The 20,516-nt window shown below is 43.1% G+C and overlaps 1 protein-coding gene across 1 annotated transcript in view; it reads left to right on the top strand.

Moving 5' to 3' along the window:
- Nucleotides 1-20,516, top strand: part of LOC308308753 (NACHT, LRR and PYD domains-containing protein 3-like) — a gene marked incomplete at its 3' end in the record, with an annotated part of 216,176 nt that overhangs the window by 32,094 nt on the left and 163,566 nt on the right. Inside the window, exons 10-18 of the mRNA XM_080754207.1 lie at nucleotides 1,017-1,075; nucleotides 2,069-2,073; nucleotides 2,173-3,872; nucleotides 6,702-6,875; nucleotides 7,284-7,293; nucleotides 7,463-7,584; nucleotides 7,668-7,820; nucleotides 8,520-8,569; nucleotides 12,210-12,738. Coding sequence (XP_080610333.1) covers nucleotides 1,017-1,075; nucleotides 2,069-2,073; nucleotides 2,173-3,872; nucleotides 6,702-6,875; nucleotides 7,284-7,293; nucleotides 7,463-7,584; nucleotides 7,668-7,820; nucleotides 8,520-8,569; nucleotides 12,210-12,738 — 2,802 coding nt within the window. The remainder of the gene's footprint in view (nucleotides 1-1,016; nucleotides 1,076-2,068; nucleotides 2,074-2,172; nucleotides 3,873-6,701; nucleotides 6,876-7,283; nucleotides 7,294-7,462; nucleotides 7,585-7,667; nucleotides 7,821-8,519; nucleotides 8,570-12,209; nucleotides 12,739-20,516) is intronic.

Below are 20,516 nucleotides of genomic sequence, written 5' to 3'. Positions count from 1 at the left end.
AACTGAAGTAATTAAAGCGGGTCATATTTGCATGTTTGGAATTGTGACAGCTGAAAACAATATATCAGTATTCCAATATTAATCTGTGGGCCGCATTAAGTGAAGGTGGGCTGCCAGTTGACCATGTATGCCCTATATGATATGTATTTGGCCTTTAGGACCCCCTAAATGATATCTATTTGGTGAGGACCCCCTAAATGATATGTACTTGTTGAGGACCCCCTAAATGATATGTATTTGGCCTTTTAGAGGGGGAATGGAGGTGAGATGTATAGCTAGGAATCCTGGTCAATGAAGTATTTAGAGCAGGGGTCTTCAACAGGGGGTCCGGGACCCCTAAGGGGTCCTCAGAGTTACTACAGGGGTCTGCCAATTATTTGTGTGATGGGGAACGTGAGCTTGAAGATCTGCTATTTTCTGAGAGTAGGTGTGAGAGGGAAAAAGAGCAGAGCCAATGACAGTAAAAAGGTTCACTGTCTGAAAACATTAACATGAATCCAACATATTAATAAACATGATAATGTATGCCAAACAACTCTATGAAGCTATCTATGAAATCTAGGGAAAAGGTTATTCTCCACATATTCTTACAATATACTGTGGGAGGTCCCTGCTACATCTACATGTCATGAGCTTGTAGATCTGCTATTTTGTCTGAACGTTCAACCAGATGTGGTTAAATAAATCAGATCTCACCCCCAGTAACATTTTTATTTACATCCAGTAGAGGGAAACCACTACCTCCAATGTCCTCCATTCACCTTGTCTGTAAGGCCTGGTCTGTAAGGCCTGGTCTGTAAGGCACTTTGCACACTCTGCTTCTTGTTTGATGTTGGAATGGAAATAAAGAGCAGATCTACAAGCTCACAACACATGGCATGATTGGCATCACAGCACTTCCTGAGCTTGTATCGGCGCTATTCATTGAAGGACAAAGTACATAGGTTTTAAGTGGTTAATTAAATAATAAGTTACTAAACTATCTATTATCTATTATATTGTGTTCTTCTCCACAGAGAGAGACTCAGAACCACACCTGAACAGAAGACATCCAGTCAAACCACAAGTGAACAAAGTAAGACTGGACACATTTTACACAAATTATCATTTCATATTGATTACTGAAATCTTTAAATAGCAGAAAATATCATCAGACTAAATGTCCACATTGTGTTCCTAAATCAATGTCCAAATGCTGATGATTAACCCTTTTAGTGCCTATCCCGAACTAGTTCGGGATATTCGGGATCAAAAACAATTTTTTATTTGCTATTTTACTTACCCCGAGCTGCTTGGAGCAACGTGGGTGGTCCCGGCTCGCCCAGCGCTCACCAACGAGAGACGCTAGATGCTCCGACGATTTATTCCATTGAAAATGGTTTAAAATAAAGTTTAGACCCCCCCCAATGTTCACCAAATGTTCATTGTAGGCGGCGCGACGTATTCCAGGGTGCCTATCCCGAACATGTCCGGGATATTTAATAAAATGAATTATTTTATCGGAGGCCTCAACGAAGCCCCGGTCTAGACGTCCATCCTTGGCCGGGACTTAGACTCGGCCATCCACGGGCCGTATTCGCGCTAACGGCCGAATCGCGCCGCCCACTCCAATAATAAATCACATCTTTAGACAGGATTTTCTCCGGATTGTGTCCCCAGACCCAAAGAGAAAGTTTTTTGCGGCTGAAATAGCTTTAGATCGGGCTTCTAAATGGGTTAGCATTTTGGCTACGTGTCAGCTAGCTTCCTCCTCTGGACACCCATAGGATTGACCGGAGTGAAAACACAAGCCAGTTGGGAGAGGGTCGACGAAAGCTATAAAGAAGGTCAATGGAGAAATTTCTGGCACTCTAGCACCCCTTGTGGCCGGATGGCACTGTATGAGTTAACATATACGATATATATATGATATATATATATTTATCTTTTCCCCCCCCTATTTTTTTACGAATTGTAGATTCTTTGGCGGGTATAAGAAATAGTTTTAATGGTAGGCCTATTGTATATTCGATGTAAAGTTATAAATTAACTTTAACATGTTAAACATGTCTTCATTCTCTTCTCATAGCAGGTGTCAGTCCGCTGGAGTATTTAAAGGTTTATAAGGTCGGTTTGAACCGTCTTGATCGTGTGACATACGTCACCGAAGTGCCCTCCCTCAGTAGCATCTACACAGAGCTCTACCTCTCAGCGGGAGAGAGTGAAGGGGTTAATAACCAACATGAGGTCTGGCAGCTAGAGACAGCTTCCAAGAAGACCCTCCATGACCAACCAATCAAATGCTGTGACATCTTTAAGCCCCTCCTCCTTGGCAGAGATAAACCCAACAGAAGAGTTCTGACCAAGGGCATCGCTGGCATTGGAAAAACCTTCTCTGTGCGTAAGTTCACTCTGGACTGGGCAAGGGGTTTGGAAAATCAAGATGTCATTCTCCTGGTTCCCTTCTCATTCCGGGAGCTGAACCTGGTCAGAGATGAGCAGCACAGTCTTCTCTCACTGATTCATCGTTTCCACCCAGAATTAAAGAAGATCACAGCAGAGCAGCTCGCTGTCTGGAAGGTTGGCTTCATCTTTGATGGTCTGGATGAAAGCAGATTTCGGCTGAAATTCAAGACCATTGACATTGATTCTGATGTCTTCAACAACAATGACATCGTCTCTGATGCCACAGTGACATCATCAGTGGACTTGCTGTTGACAAACCTCATCAAGGGGAATCTGCTCCCCTCAGCCCTCCTCTGGATAACTACCAGACCTGCAGCAGCCAATCAGATCCCTCCTGCATATGTTGACTTGGTGACAGAGGTACGAGGGTTCACAGACCCCCAGAAGGAGGAGTTCTTCAGGAAGAGATTCAGCGATGAGAAGCTGGCCAGCAAAATCATCTCACACATGAAGACATCAAAGAGCCTCCACATCATGTGTCACATCCCAGTCTTCTGTTGGATCACTGCTACCGTTCTGGAGGACATGTTGAAGACAGATGAGACCGAAAAGCTGCCCAAGACCCAGACTGCAATGTACAGCCACTTCCTGTGGGTTCAGACCAAGAGGAAGTGGAAGAAGTATCATGAGAGTCATGATGTGAATCAACAGCAGCTCATGGAGAAAGACAGGGAGGTTCTTCTGAAGCTGGGCAGGCTGGCATTTGAACATCTGGAGAAAGGTAGCATGATGTTCTACCAAGAAGACCTGGAAGAGTGTGGCCTTGATGTGAAAGACGCCTCGTTGTACTCAGGAGTGTGCACAGAGATCTTCAAAGAAGAAACTGTTCAATCTGAGAGAAAGGTCTACAGCTTTGTTCATCTGAGCATCCAGGAGTTTCTGGCTGCAGTCTACCTGTTCCACTGTTACACACAGAGGAACATGAAGGTACTGAAGACATTCCTGGGAGTTGATGTCAGTTCCTTGGATGACTTCCTGAAGAGAGCCTTTGAAAAGTCCTCGAAGAGTAAGAATGGCCACCTGGACCTCTTTCTCCGCTTCCTTCATGGCCTCTCACTGCAGTCCAACCAGAGTCTATTGGGAGGCCTGCTGGATCAGACAGACCATAGTCCAGAGAGCATCCAGAGAGTCATCGACAACCTGAAGAAGATGAATGATCAAAGGTTCTCTCCTGACAGATGTATCAACATCCTCCACTGTTTGATGGAGATGAACGACCACTCACTGCATCAGGAGATCCAACAGTACCTGGAGTCAGGGGACAGTCCAAAGACCCTACTGTCTCACTCCCAGTGTTCAGCTCTGGCCCACATGCTGCTGACGTCAGAGGAGGTTCTGGATGAGTTGGACCTGCACAAATACAGAGCAACAACAGACTGGGCGACATCCAGACTTATCCCAGCTGTGAGGAACACCAGAAAGGCTCGGTTAGTTGTCATGTGAATAGAAAACCTATTAGAAGAGAATCAATCTACCGTCACACCTACACTATAAGTAGAAATGATGGTTAGTTTAAAATATCCAATAATAATCAGGTATTGTGCAAATAAAGGATCCTTGGCTAAGTGTGTGTGTGTGTGTGTGTGTGTGTGTGTGTGTGTGTGTGTGTGTGTGTGTGTGTGTGTGTGTGTGTGTGTGTGTGTGTGTGTGTGTGTGTGTGTGTGCTGGGACATGCTGGGCCCCTGATTCAGCCCGGGAAAAAGAGTTGGAGAGGCCCTCATTGCTAACCTGTATGCGCCTGGCTGCATACCACTCTGCTTACCATCATCTGGGATCGCTCGGGCAGACCCGATGTAAGGGGCGGGCCATTTTTTCAAATTCTATAGCAGGTGATTGGATGGGGCCGTCTCTCTATCACAGTCTGGGAGTGCCAACTCCAAACCACTCATATTGGCCTGTCTGCATGACGTTACACCCAGAATCCGCCTCCTGGGTTTCCACGTGGTCTGCAGTCAGACTCTATTGGCTCAGAGCCGCTCAGAGCCCGCCCGTAGCTGCCGCTGATTCGTCCGGCCTGGGACTTTACGAGTGATATCAACTCTTCCCGAGAGATCTCAGATGGTAAAGTAGGGCGGTACGCACTACTGCCACCATCTGGTGCAGTCAGGTTACCTCATTGCGCTATAGAGAGAGATCTCTCTCTCTCTCTCTATAGCGCTGCTGCTACTCAAAGATTTGTGACAAGCCAGTGAGCCAATTACATGAGTTATATTTTGTCGTTGTCGGGTGGAAACCTTGTATGTCCAAAACCGTTTGTTGTGTATTTATCATTTTAAAAACTAGAAGCTGGGCCGCCCTTCGGGCGGCCCAGCGTCTAGTCGGCGACCTGGCCAACTCGGAACAATGTAAATAGGGAATGAATGCCCCGCCCTTTAATGCAAACCCCATTATACCTGTTTTCATAGGACCCGTTTTGACCATCTGTCTGCCTGTGTCCATTTATGCCCATATATGGAGTTATCTGTATCTGTCTGTCTGTATGTCGCTGTCCATTATTTGTCCATATATGGAGATCACTGCAGTTATAGTTCTGGGTCCATTTTATGCCCATATATGGAGATATCTGTCTATCTGCGTCCATTTTATGCCCATATATGGAGTATCTGTCTGTGCCTCCAACTGTGTTGCAGACACAGTGCCGGTTCCCCCTTTAATGCAAACCTCATTATACCTGTTGTCATAGGACCCGTTTTGAACATCTGTTTGCCTGTGTCCATTTATGCCCATATATGGAGATATCTGTATCTGTCTGTCTGCGTCCATTTTATGCCCATATATGGAGATCTTTGACCATCTGTTTGCCTCTGTCCATTTATGTCCATATATGGAGATATCTGTATCTGTCTGTCTGCAATCCATTTTATGCCCATATATGGGGGCATTCATTTTATGCCCATATATGGAGAACGCGCGTGCCCGTGGGACGAACGGTTCTCGAGATACGCGGATTACATACATACATACACACTCACAGAGATTTTTTGTTGACTCATGTGGCGTACGTGATGTCAGAGCCTTTTATGAAGTGATGTCACAATGAGTCAGAGCTTTCGCCGATTTCCTCCGGAACAGCCTGATGTCAACAATCAACCAAATAAACCAACAATCAAATAAGGAGATTCCGAACGTTTCGCGCCGGTTCGGGAAAACCGCACATCGGGTCGGGTCGAGACCCGGCACTGCACTCCGTGCCGCGGCGGGGAACGCGCGTGCCGAATCTGAAGCCGGTGGGACGAACGGTTCTCGAGATACGCGGATTACATACACACAGACAGACACGCAGAGACTTCTCGCATTTATAGATAGATGATTTAAACTAGTGAAAACAGCCGATCTACAAGCACACAACGCCTCGCACCGCGAGGCGTTGTGTGCTTGTAGATCGGCTGTTTTCACTACTTTTGTGCGACAGCCTTGTATGATGAAGCAGGGCTTTAATTGCGAAAAAATGTACAAATTTGAAACTTGGAGATATGAGGATTCTGCCCGACAGTTACGATTTACTTTGTTGTTTGCCCAGCGCCCAAAATGGAAAAAAGGCAGACATTTTTATTTATTTTTTCCTAATGGCCGGCCTGGACCGGCCGGGAATGAAACGGCCGTTTGGGAGTTGTCCCGCTTTTCCCAATGGCCAGCACGTCCCTGTGTGTGTGTGTGTGTGTGTGTGTGTGTGTGTGTGTGTGTGTGTGTGTGTGTGTGTGTGTGTGTGTGTGTGTGTGTGTGTGTGTGTGTGTGTGTGTGTGTGTGTGTGTGTGTGTGTGTGTGTGTGTGTGAGAGCGTGCGTGCGTGCGTGCGTGCGTGTGTGTGTGTCTGACTGCGTGTGTGTCTGACTGCGTGTGTGTGTGTGTCTGACTGCGTGTGTGTCTGACTGTGTGTCTGCGCGCGCATCAATTCACTTAATTAAATATACTCGTTAATAGCAATAAGAGTTAAATTAATTTTTTCTGTGGACTTTAAATCATTGTTTTATTTGATGACCTTCCTGTCCTGGCATTTGACCTTTGTGCCCTCAAAACATTGACAACACCAAAGGTCAAGTGGTCTTGACCCTAGAATGACAAAACTCCTATGAACATAACATAACCATTAAAGACGCACACAAACTACTGTGGAAATGCTTTTGGCGCTGCTCAGTATACAACCCTCACCATGTGATTGGGTTGTGGGTTGACTGATTTATTTTCATGATTTTCCTATAACATGTACTTGATCTAACTTGTGTCCTTTCTCTGTTTTGACATATTCTACATTTACAGACTTGTTGGCTGTCGACTTAAAAAGCCAGATTATGAAATTGTGGCTTCAGCTCTCAGCTCTAATCCTTCACTTCTAAGAGAATTGGATCTCAGTTATAACAACGTGAAGGATTCATTCATGGAACTCATCTCTGCTGGATTAAAGAGTCCACATTGTGAACTGGAGATACTGAGGTCAGATTAATTAACCAACATTATTTAGCATTATTTAGAGAAAAGTGGGCGTGGCTGTGAACATTTCCCCCAAAATAAATGTATTAAAACAGAACTGTCTAAATATAGTGAAAATGGCCAATCTATAAGCTCACAAATTAATTACGTCCTGTGTGAATTACGTCCTGCGCGACTTTAGGGCGAGGTCGCTTTTTCACCCTTAGGCGTCTTACTGGTTTATATATTATATGTACTAATTAATAACTATATGTGATTACTATCTACTACTGTATACCCTGCTGTCTGTCTGTCTGTCTGTCTGTCTGTCTGTCTGTCTGTCTGTCTGTCTGTCTGTCTGTCTGTCTGTCCTCTCTCAGTCAGTTTGCTGGATCATCTGTTGTTAACTTGCTGCTTCCTGTTTCCTGTCAGTTCGCTTCCTGTTGGAAGATGACCATGATTTACTTCACATTATTCCTGCCAGTCTGTTCTTTCCATCTCTTTGGTCCCTCCTCCAAAACTCTGATAATCAATCCAGATATGTAATCTTTAATTACAGACTTGCTGGCTGTAACATCACACAGACAGGATTTGACATCCTGGTCTCAGCTCTCAGATCTAATCTTTCCCATTTGAGAGAATTGGACATCAGTTTCAACTGCCTGCAGGAATCACAACTGGACCAACTCTCTGCTCTACTGAAGAGTGAAGAGTGTAGACTGCAGATCCTGAGGTAAATAAATAGTGTGTTTTCTCTCTGTGTGGATCTCTACTTGAACATCAACAGCACTTTGTTAAATATGGATTTCTCTGCAGGTTGTCAGGCTGTGGGCTCACAGAGGAAGGCTGTTCTTCTCTGGCTTCAGCTCTGACCTTCAACCCCTCCCATCTGAAACAGCTGGACTTGAACTTCAGCCACTTAGGAGGCTCTGGTCTGAAGAAGCTCTCTGCTGCACTGGAGACTCTGAAGTGAGTAGACTTGGACTGTGTCCATTTTGGTTAGTGCAGTGTTTCCCTTACAATGTTGAACTGGCTGGCCAGGTAGGAGGGGGCTTCACCCATAACGTCCAATGTACAAGACCACCACAACAATCCTCATCTTTCATCCCTTCTTTAGATGTACAAGACCACCACAACAATCCTCAGCATTCCATCCTTTTTTATAAGTGAGCCCACACAATGATGAACTAGTCCTCGTTCATCCTGTGATTTTCTAGAGTTGAAAAATGTCACAAAAATGATTTTCAGTCCAGGATGAGATAACAGCACAGCAAGACTCTAGACATGTTAAAGTATGTCTGACATGAATATCAGAGCTTGAATGACATACTGTGCTGTAAACATGAAAACATGCATAAAAGAAAGAAATGAATCAATAATACTAATGATGAATGAATTACATTTAAAAATACATTTAGAATGAGTTTCAAGTTTTGTCCCTTGGCTCATTTTATCAAAGTCAGTATGGAACTCTGTAAATAAAAACTGCCCACCGTGTTCTAGGAGAACAGATCTTTATTGTGAGCTGTGTGTGCGTGCGTGCGTGTGTGCGTGCGTGCGTGCGTGCGTGTGTTTGTGAGATAGCAAAAGGAACAGAACTATGTTAGGTAATGGAGACAGTATGTTAGACAGTCAGACATTGATTCATTGTTGTTCTATTTCCTACAGTGTGAATCATTCAGGAGAACACTGGATTAAACCTCAACTCCTTACAAGATGTGAGTCAGTCTGTCTGTCTGTCTGTCTGTCTGTCTGTCTGTCTGTCTGTCTATCTCTCTGTCTGTCACATTGACATTTTATACACTGTTTTATACTCTGTTGGCCCCTCCCTCCCTGTATTCAGGGGATATTATAAAAACCTTCACCAATGTATTTTAAAGGTGTTTAGTAACACTAACACTGGGGCTCAAGACCCCTGGAGAGACCATTTAAAACACAGTTCAATCACTGTGTGAAGTGGCAACAGGCTTAGCTCTTCTTCAGCAGATAAAAAGTGTTGAGAAGTGTGTTGTTGCTGACCACATCCATAGAGGGGTGTGTGTGTGTGTGTGTGTGTGTGTGTGTGTGTGTGTGTGTGTGTGTGTGTGTGTGTGTGTGTGTGTGTGTGTGTGTGTGTGTGTGTGTGTGTGTGTGTGTGTGTGTGTGTGTGTGTGTGTGTGTGTGTGTGTGTGTGTGGAGGAACCAGAGGACCTCCAGGTGATCTGGACTCCTGAGGAGCAGTGTCTCCTAGGATTCAACAAACTAATAAAGATACTTTTTAATTTGACACGCTCCCACAAATATAGATTCTTACACAAAACAAGGCTTTGTGACGAGCAGGAAAAGTGGGCGTGGCTGTTCCCGCTGCCCTAGGGGAGTTTCAACCTTTTGAAATGTGTTACTAGACATCTTTACAAACACATTAGTGAGGAAATGTCTTGAGAAGGAATTTATTCCATGTTTGGACATTTTTCTGTCCTGACAACCAGTGGTGGACAAAGTATTTACTCAAGTAAATACTCAAGTATAAAAAAGTACAAATTACAACTACGGTACTTTTTAATTTTTTTATCAATGCATTGTTGTATTGAAATGAAGAACATTTCCCCAAAAATAAATGCATTAAAACAGAACTGTCTAAATATTGTAGTATTTGTGGTCCCTCACAGCTAACTCACTGACTAATAAATAAATATACGGGGTCCGCTCAGTGTCCCGACGGGCCGCTGTTCCGACTAGCGTTGGCAGGTTAGTTACTCGTCACGGTTACTGAGGTTAAGTTTAGGGTTGGGGTTAGAGTTAGGGTTAGTTTTAGTGTCAGAATACCGGCCTGTCAGCACACTGAGGCGGACCCTTAAATACAGGCTAGAACTGGGTTGGGAGGGTGCTGAAAAATAACAAAGAGGCTGCTCTGATCTGTCTAGGCTGTCTCTCCACTTCCTTTTTCCTCTTCGCGCTCTTCTTCATCATCCAACCACCTTTCCCCTTTGTTAACCCCTCCCAGCCTGACCTAAACTGCCAACCTGAACTAGGCACCTCTCCCCCCATCAAAACACCCCCCCCCCTCCCCAATGTATCTGTCTTCACATGGGCAGGGTCGCCACAATGTAGTGAAAATAGCCAATCTACAACCTCACAACATAATGTCTGTCTGTCGTGTTTGTTGCATTGCAACATGTTGTGAGCTTGAAGATCTGCTGTTTTAGAATTGTGAATACTGAATAGGTTCACCAGGGTTCAAGTGGTTAATTAAACTATTATTATATTATTATTAATATTATATTATTATATTGTTAATTAAATTATTAGACCTGCAATCAGGAACAGATTTTAATGAATAAAACATTATTTTAATGATATTTATTTTGTATGTTAAACTCTTAAACCCACGTCACTGACTGGAGTTCCTCAGGACTCTGAACATATCAGATCTACAAGCTCACAAGCACAAATGGTTCCTCAAAGAACCTTCTTTGAACCATTAACCATTTAAACACTGCGTCTCAATGTTGGACATGTCTTAATACGTGAACATTCATCATAAATAGCAGATCTACAAGCTTACAACACATCGTGCTTCCCACTTTTTGAGCTTGTAGATTGCTATTTTGTAGTGTGGAGGGAGAAACTGAGCAGACCAAGTATAGAGCCCTGGGAGACACCGGTCGATGAAGGGTTAAAGTGGTTGATGGTTCTTTATATAGCATTGGTTCTGAATGTGTGGTCCGGGGACCCCCAGGCGTCCTTAGGGGGTTCCAGGGGGTCCCCAGCAAAATGTTTAATACAGCATTACACTCATATGACCACTTTATCCATGTTTTACACGTTGGCTATTTAACACATTTAGAGCTAGAAAACATCTGTGCTCCAAACGCGTCTCTTCACGCCATGTTTGGAGCTTGTAGATCTGCTACTTTAGGTACTTTTGTGTAATGCTGTAGTATGATCAAGTACAGTAGGGGGCGCTAGCTTAGGAAAAATCACAAAAAGTTAGAAAATGGAGAAAATGATTTTTTTTCTTGTTGCTAAATATAAAGATCTAATCTAAAAGGACACAGATGTTTTATAGCTCTAAATGTGTTAAAGCTATACTGTGTAAGATGCTCAACTAGTGGTCAGTAGCCCTATAGCAAACCGCGGTCGCGTCCGCGTCTTTCGGCCGTTTTTCGTACCTTCACACCCCCGCGTCTGCCTCCACAACGCCGAGAGCTATCTTTAGAGGGGTCCCTGGTTCCTGTGCGTTCAGGCATTCCGGAGAAACGGACTACTTCACCCTGCCTGGTAAAGAGACACACGGGCGACTACAAATATGGCCGCCATAGCGACCCCACTTCAAGATGCGCTGTGATTGGCCGGCAGTGTATAACCCTCGCTGTGATTGGCCGGTAGTGTGATGACGCAATTTTTCCGCGGAAACCGGTCCCCGGTAGGGATCATAGAAAACATATAAAGAGAAGGCTTTAGAAGCTGAAAATAACGGAGTGGGGGTTCTAAAACTTTAGCGATTTAACAGTTAGGACAATTTTAAGATTTGTTTTATAAAAAAAGTTACATGGTATAACTTTAAATAGCCAACGTGTAAAATATGGATAAAGTGGTTCAAATGAGTGTGATGCTGTATTAACACATTAGGTCTGCAGATCTACAAGATCACAGAGCATCACTTGGTGCCGTGCTGCGAGCTTGTAGACCTGCTATTTTTTTAACAAATATGAAAAAGTATGAACCTGTTTGGAAAGTGTGTGTGTGTGTGTGTGTGTGTGTGTGTGTGTGTGTGTGTGTGTGTGTGTGTGTGTGTGTGTGTGTGTGTGTGTGTGTGTGTGTGTGTGTGTGTGTGTGTGTGTGTGTGTGTGTGTGTGTGTTTGTGGCAGACACTGCTTCTCCAAGATATTTTTAGAAAAAAGATGAACTACAAGCTCACAACACATCGCTATGCATCGCGTTGTGAGCTTGTTTATTTTCAAATATATACAGTAAATGTTTAAAGTGGTTACACTGTTTTTGGTGTTATATACATGAATGTTGCTGGGGACCCCCTGGAACCCCCTCAAGGACCCCACTCTGAGAACCACTGTATCCATGATCTATAAATCTGTACAACAAACAACTAAATGTGTAACACCCCCCCCCCCCCCCCACCAAACCATATTGATTCTGTAAACAACCCCCCCACCCCACCACACCTGTTCCTGATTATTACTGTGTGTGTGTGTGTGTGTGTGTGTGTGTGTGTGTGTGTGTGTGTGTGTGTGTGTGTGTGTGTGTGGGTGTGTGTTTGTGTGTGTGTGCGACGTGCGTGTGTGCGTGCGTGCGTGCGAGCGCGTGTATGTCACTCAGTGAGGGATGTTTTTAATGTTTACTGTGTTGTTTTCTCATCAGATTCACATCGTCTCACACTGGACACAAACACAGCAGACACAAACCTTTCTCTTTCTGAGAACAACCGGAAGGCGACTCGGGTGGAACAGCTTCATTCATATCCTGATCATCCAGACAGATTTGATGGACGGGTCCAGGTTCTGTGTACAGAGGGTCTGACTGGACGCTGTTACTGGGAGGTAGAGAGGAGTGGAAGGGGTCATATAGGAGTGACCTACAGAGGAATCAGTAGGAAAGGAAAGGGTGATGACTGTTGGCTTGGAAACAATAAAATGTCCTGGAGACTCTCCTGTAGTGATGGTAACCATGGTAACAGATACATTGTCTCACACAATAGTAAGCACACTTTCCTTCCTGATCGTCCCTCTGACTCCAACAGAGTAGCAGTGTATCTGGACTGTCCTGGTGGGATTCTGTCCTTCTATGAAGTGTCCTCAAACTCACTGAGACACCTTTACACCGTCCAGACCACATTTACTGAACCTCTCTATGCTGGCTTTGGGTTTGACACTGACTCCTCTGTGTCTCTGTGTGAGGACAGACAGACAGACAGACAGACAGACAGACAGACAGACAGGAAGACAGGGGGTTGTATCATAATGTAATTATCAGGAACAGGTGTGGTGGTTTTGTGGGGGGAGGGGGTTACAGAATCAATATGGTTTGGTTTCCATAGTGATGGGGGGGGGGCAAACACATTTAAACATGAATATGTTGTACAGATGTATAGATCATGAATACAGTGGGTCTCAAAGTGTGGTCCGGGGACCCCCAGGGGTGCTCTAGGCTAGGGGGTTCCAGGGGGTCCCCAGCAACATTCATGTATATACCGTCAAAATCAGTGTAACCACTTTAACCATTTCTGTATAAATGGACTGTTTGAAAATAGCAGATCTACCATTTTACAACGTGCCGCATTACGGTACGTTGTGAGCTTGTAGATCTGCTATTTTCAAACAAGGAATCTTGTAAAAATGGAGTCTCTTGCACAAACATCTTGATTGACATGAAAAGGTTTGTTCTCAACCTGTGGGTCTGGACCCCCAGAGGGACCCCCATCTGGGGACCACCAGAGGTACCCCCAGGGGGTCCCCAGGGGGTCCCCAGACGACAGTGAAGGGACAATGAAAGCACTTCTAAAAGTAATGAAACTATAAACTGGTTAAACATTGGACAAATTGTCATATAACATAAAAAGGCAAATATTGTGAAAATAGCCGATCTACAAGCTCACAACACCTCGCAACCTGGAACTGAGTCAAACCAAATGTAATGCCTCAACTCCTACAATTTACAGTTTGTCAGGGTGGGGGTCCCCAGTTCAAACCTCATTATATATGATTATTTTGGGGGGTCTCCAGTTCAAATATTATTTTGGGGGTCGCGACCAGCAAGTGTGAGAACATCTGGTCTAGAACATTTAAACATGAATATTGTAAAGTTTTGTTGATAATGAAACTCCAATGAAGTGTTTTGAAAACCCTTGTTTTTTTAACCTATAAAATGTAATTATAAAATATAAAACATTTATTTCCAACCTTTCATGTATATTTACTAATATCTTCAAGAAAATGAAACCAATGCTATTGTGTTTAAATTGTGCCAAGGTTACATTAAACAATGATAGAATTTTGTTAATTAAAAAAAATAATAATAATTGCATTTTTTGAAGTGAGGGTTATTTTGTGTGCATGCACGCACGCACGCACGCACGCACGCACGCACGCACGCACGCACGCACACACACACACACACACACACACACACACACACACACACACAGTAATCATTGCTATAGTGTTTGTTCAGTAACAGTGTTAAATAGCTCTATATTGTGATAGTAATCATTCATATTTAAACCAGTTGATATATATTTAAAGTGGCAGCAGGCCTACAACCTTAAAATGCACCTGCAAAAAATGATTACAGTTTCCAACTGTTGACTTGCCTTAAAATGACTTGATTTAATTTTGGGAGAGTTAAAGAAAGTTATATTTGAAACTTTAAAATATCTAAAACTTGCCACAAAAAGTTCGGAAATCTAACTTTGGTCGATTATATCTCCCCTTAAAAAAAAACAAATGGTATTGTGTTTTATATCATTTTTATCGTTGATTTGTCACCTTTACAACGGAGTACAGCTTGTAAGCATCGGGCATTCGAGGCATGAGCTACACAGCCAAACGTGTGGGTAGCGCCGACCAGAATTTTGCCAAAATGGCTTGCAATATACTGTTCTGCTGGCATTTACTCTCGTTTTGGGCTTCCCTGACACTGAGCTTAACATTAATAAAGTGTAAAAATTGCCAACATGTGTTGTTTTTTCTTTTCCTTATCACTGTGAGAGAGTGCAATCATTCAATGCCCCAAGTAACAAAGGTGAAGACCAAAAGAACAGTATTGCAGGCCTGCCAGGCCATTTTGACAATTTTTGGAGGAGCGCTACCCACACGTTTGGCTGTGTAGCTCATGCCTCGAATGCCCGATGCTTACAAGCTGTACCACGTTGTAAAGGTGACAAATCAGCAATGAAAATGATATAAAACACAATACCATTTGGGTTTATTAAAGGGGAGATATAATCGACCAAAGTTAGATTTCCGAACTTTTTGTGGCAAGTTTATAAATGTAAAGATCACATCCCACCACTTTTTCACATCAACATTGGCAACACCTGTCCTGAAGTGAGTGAAAATGACCACTAGGGGGCAGCAAAACCCCAGTTAGAGAATAGGTAAATAGAACCAAATGGACCCCTAGGTCTGTAACTCTGAGAGGGTACAAATAGAACCAAATGGACCCTAGGTCTGTAACTCTGAGAGGGTACAAATAGAACCAAATGGACCCCTATGTCTGTAACTCTGAGAGGGTACAAATAGAACCAAATGGACCCCTAGGTCTGTAACTCTGAGAGGGTACCAATGGAACCAAATGGACCCCTAGGTCTGTAACTCTGAGAGGGTACAAATGGAACCAAATGGTCCCTACAGTCCATGTAGTTCCATTTGTTCACTTTAAGAGTTACACAACAGACAAATACAATCAATAATAAATAAATACAGTCATTCATAAAATGTTCTGTTTGTTTGAATAGTTTTGATATGATGTGCAAAAATAATAAATAAAGGGTTGCCTAACAACCAACTAGCCAATCAGGGTGTGACCAAACCGTCCCTTCTGGGCAATGGGATACCTCAGTCTACTCAGAGCATGTGGAGCTACCAGACTACAGTCATTTATACATCAGTGGGAATGTGTGTGAATCTATAGATCAAAGTTGTGGAGTCCACTAATGATGCAGTGTGTGGACACACCTTGAAACAGGTACGTTATACACATGTTTCATTCATTACAATACCAGCTGTTTGTTACTGTCAACAACAACACACATGTTTCATTCATTACAATACCAACTGTTTGTTATTGTCAACAACAACACATGAGCTTCATGAATGAGACTAGAACAGTGGTTGTCACTTTGTTTGGTCTCAGGTCACCTCTGTAAAGAACTGTTTCATCCACCACAACCCCTGAGTTACATTGTTGCTTTATAGATAGTCAGGGAATATTATCAGAATACCTGTCAAAGCTGGGAATAAATTCCTTACCAAACAAATCTAACAACGTTTGAAATTCAAAATTCCTAGGAATCTTTGTCAGCTAGGGTAATTCTGGCCGGGTCTCATTCACTTACTATGCAGGTGCACCTATACTATGAGGCGCGCTACAGACAGTTGCGAGAGCTATCGTGTCCGTATCGTCTGAGAATGAGGCCAGGGGGGGAGGTTCCAATGCATTGTCAATGAAGGTCATGTGATTTTTTGTCGTTGCCGTGTCTCGCCAAAAGACAGCCTTCTGTTGAGCAAGAGAAACGGCAACGATGTAAACGTGCCAATAAAGCTGGTTTGAACTGAATGGAAAAGTCCCGGAAAAGACGCGTTGTGATTGGCCAGTAGTGTTTTTGAGTGGCAGCCTGCCCTCGACACTTCCTCTTTTGTGCCCACCAAGTCGGACGGGTCGCTCCAATCAATTGCAGCGGGTGGACGAGGTATCTAGCTTTTTATACCTGTGTTCTGTTGAGCAAGAGACACGGCAACGACATGAAACCACGTGACCTTCATTGACAATGAATTGGACCCCCCCTCATTCTCAGACGATACGGAGAAGATGTCTAACGCGTATGTCTGATTGCAGCCTAAGGGAAAAAATTACTCCCAAAATGATGCTTTAAGTAGCATGTGAGGGGTCTAACTAGGTGTTTTTAATTATTCTGAATCCATTGTAAGCATTTGTTTGGCATGAAAAACATTCCTTGGGCTAACCCCACAAAACTGTGAAAAGTGATGAGTTCACACACACACACACACACACACACACACACACACACACACACACACACACACACACACACACACACACACACACCGTCGGCGTGAGCGTCTGGGAAACCGGGGATTTCCCCGCTGGGCCGCTAGGGGGAGTCCGGCGAGCGGGCCGCTGCAGGTCACTGCAGTGTTTCAATTGAAACGGGCCTCGGCCGTCAATGCGAATGATCGTCGTCCATCAGAAACCCCCATTGGGGCCCCCTTTCTGTAACGTGCTAGTTCTGCCTATGTCCTGTTGCCAGGGGGGACTCCGACTGCCAGTAAATCTCAGTCCAAATAAATGACGCTCATATGTGAATGACACTCTATCGGAAGCCCCCCTCAATGGGCCCCCTCTATCACGCTGTGCCTGTGAGCTGTGACGCTGCACACCGATTGGCTTCACTTTGTAATACGAGCTAGGCGCGCGGTTTAGTTGTTGGATGGACTATCAAAACAAGTTGTTATTAGTTAGAATACATCACAGAGCCTTTCAAACGAGAGAGCATTTGTGAGTAAAGCATTTGTGAGAGTTGTTCAACCACTAATTAACAAGAATGCACGCTCATTTTAAGATGGCAACAACAAACATGGACGCAACACTGGTCTGTCGCATCCTATGGTCGCATCCAGTCAGATGAAACATGTCATGTGGACAGCTGGACACGTTAAAACGTTACCTTGAATGGAATATATCTGAGGAGCAATTATGTCAACTTCCCCAAAAGGCTGTCCTGTCTTGTTAAACCAGACGCTGGGACAGCATCCACTGCTTGTATTGTATCCACAATATAACTTGTGAGTATCCTAATTTATTACCTTAACATGTCACGCCAATGCGCAAATGGTAATGTGGGTAGCCTACAGTAATTAATGTACAGTATTTGTGCAAGTTGGCCCTACATTTGTGGATAGCCTATGCATTATGTTCAAACAGTTCAATCCAAAACATAATGCTTATAGTCCAGTAATTTTAGGCCAAAATTAGGCTAAACCTAAAACAAATTGCAATAGTAGCAAACTCAACTGATTCTGTATCCTCATTATATCCTTAGTGAGAGAAAAAAAGTCCCAAGGAATCCCATCAGGGCAAAGTTTTGAAAACGACCTACCTACCTTCACTTACTATACACTATAATATAAAGGAAAAAATTACTCCCAAAAAAATCTGCTTTAAGTGGGATGTGAGGGATCAAACTAGGGGTTTTTAATTATTCGGAATCCATTGCAAGCATTTGTTTTGCACGAAAAACATTCATTGGGCAAGAAATGGCCACTCAAAATGATGGTTTAGTGATGAGTCATCAATTTTCACAGTCTTTTGGGGTGGCGTTGGAACCATTCATTTTGAGGAGGGGGTGCTCAAGTGAAAAATTGACAATTAATTAATAAATAATGCTCAATTTTGACAATTAATTAATAAATAATGCTCAAAATTTTTTAGCTTGCGCGCATGGCGCGCGAGCATAGGGCCGGTCTGATGCAAATCCCAGGGCTGAAAATTCCTCCCACACCGAGCCTGCACACACACACACACACACACACACACACACACACACACCACAATGGCATGGCACACAAACATTCTTCTTAATATTACCTGCAGATGGCAGTATAGTGCTGTAACATGAACACACATTATTATGACAAAAGACGATGCTTAACTCAATTTGAAATCCTCCCTGTGATAAATCACTCCATCCCCCAAACAGAGCTATAATCAACTTATTAATCAACTTAATAATACATTCATTATGCATTATGTATCATTTTTTTACCCATTATGTTTTCTTACTCTTTTTTTCCCTCTCTAAAAAGTTGGATCCGTAAATTAAGATTAAACTCCAAAGCTCCGTTCTGTTTCTGAGTTACTGTAAGTAAACTTCTCTGCACTTTTGTTCTTTTTCTTCCTGCTTCTTCCTGTAATCCTATTTAATTACCCTGCAGGACTCCATGTGGTTTATCCCATTAAGATGTGGAACGCATTTAGGCTACTTTAACCATTATTTTAGGCTTTAACTATTACAAAATAGCAGATATACAAGCTCACAGCGCGGCACCAAGTGCCGCGCTGTGAGCTTGTAGATCTGCTATTTTTGAAAAACCTTGCAACTCTTTGAATATCTTTGTCCCGATTCTACAAAATGTCTTCTGGAAAAAAAACTTGTGTTTCTATAATCTATCATCAGTGAATCTCAACCATTTTCATGTCAAGGACTCCTAGGATTGTATGTAGGCCTAGGCCTATTTGGCCCCCGACCTCCCTCTCAAAATATTGTATTATGTACCACCGGGGCACACATTTGCTTTCAATATATATATATATATTCAAAGATTGTGGTGCTCAGACCCCCAAAATGATATGTAGGCTATTTGGCCACGGACCCCCATCTCAAAATATTTAGTTACGGCGACTCCCCAGAAGCAAAATTTGAGTTTCAAAATTTGAAACTCAAATTTCTTAAGCAAACATTTAATATTTGCTTAAGAAATATCTTACATATATTCAAAGATTTGCACACGTTTTTACGACTTTTCAAAAATAGCAGATCTACAAGCTTGCAGCACGGCACTCGGTGCTGCGCTGTGAGCTTGTATATCTGCATTTTTTTTAGTGGTTCCAGGTTTTAGTGGCTTATTTAGGGAGCAAAGTCCATGATTTCTAACTAAAGCCTGAGTTGTTGCACCGGGAGGGAAAGTCTAAGTCTCTAATGAACCCCAAATCCATTCAACAATATTTGTCTAGCCAGGGGCATCACACCAAATTCTGGGCCCTGGGTACAAGGATTCAGAGCGGGGCCCCTCATGAATGTTCTTCATATGGGGAGGGGGTTTAACCCATTAGTCTGATTATTACGCATTATTTTTTTGCTTTAACTATTGAAAAAAATAGCAGATATACAAGCTCACAGTGCGCTGGGGGGTTTGTCATGATGCTGAATCCTATGCAAGCATTTGTTTTGCACAAAAAAAAAACATTCCTTGGGCTACAAATGGCCCCAGAATACACCCACAAAACTGATGAAACTGATGAAAAGTGATGACTCATCACTTTTCATCACTAAACCATCGTTTTCTTAAATACATCCTACTTAAATACCCAGAAAAAAAATGTTTTCTGGGTATTTTCCTCCTGTATAGAAAGTCGATGGGAGACCGATTCTAGCGGCTGATAACATCAATTAAGCTGGGTCTCAGAAAGGGTTAACCAAAATGTAAACTGGAGACATGTAGGAAGTCAAAAATGTAAAAAATGTACTGTCACCTGGGTGGTACCAATTTGTGAAGATATCAAAATTTGCCCCAGGCCTATGTTTCTATGTCAGTGGTGCTCAAACCTTTTCATGTGAAGGACCCCCAAAATTATATGTATTTGGCCACGGACCCCCATCTCAAAATATGTAATTCCAGGGACCCCCAGAAGCAAAATTTGAGTTACAAATATGTATATAAAAAAACATATATTGAAAGATTTGCACATAATTTTCACGACTTTTTCCACTGCTATTGAAAAATAGCAGATATACAAGCTCACAGCGTGGCACAGAGTGCCGCACTGTGAGCTTGTATCTGCTATTTTTTATTAGCTAAAGTATAAAATAATTAAGGCCCCTCCCCCACTCCCCCCCCCCCCCCCCCCCCCCCCCCCCCCCCCTTGTGACGCCCCTGTGTCTAGCCAGGGCTTAGACTGCATTGTCAGATAGTCCTCTGTAGGATTCATTTTAAAAAGGGTTTCTCCTGAAAAAGCCATTCTTTTAGTGATGCAATTAAGTATTCCAGATAGATTTCCTCCCACTATTTCTCATCTTCTGCTCCTTCTGTCTTGTAGAACGAGCATTCAAGGATTATTGTGTTGTCTTGTCCGGCTGCTGTAATTGTACCCCATGGTCCCTGAACACAGTAAACCTCTCAGACAATGTTGGAGCAGCAGCCCTGACAAAAA

This window comes from Nannobrachium achirus (genome assembly GCF_963921795.1).
Source record: "Nannobrachium achirus genome assembly, chromosome: 23".
NCBI lineage: Eukaryota > Metazoa > Chordata > Actinopteri > Myctophiformes > Myctophidae > Nannobrachium > Nannobrachium achirus.
The sequence above is the reverse complement of the archived record's forward strand: the minus strand, read 5'-3'. Positions and strand labels throughout refer to the sequence as shown.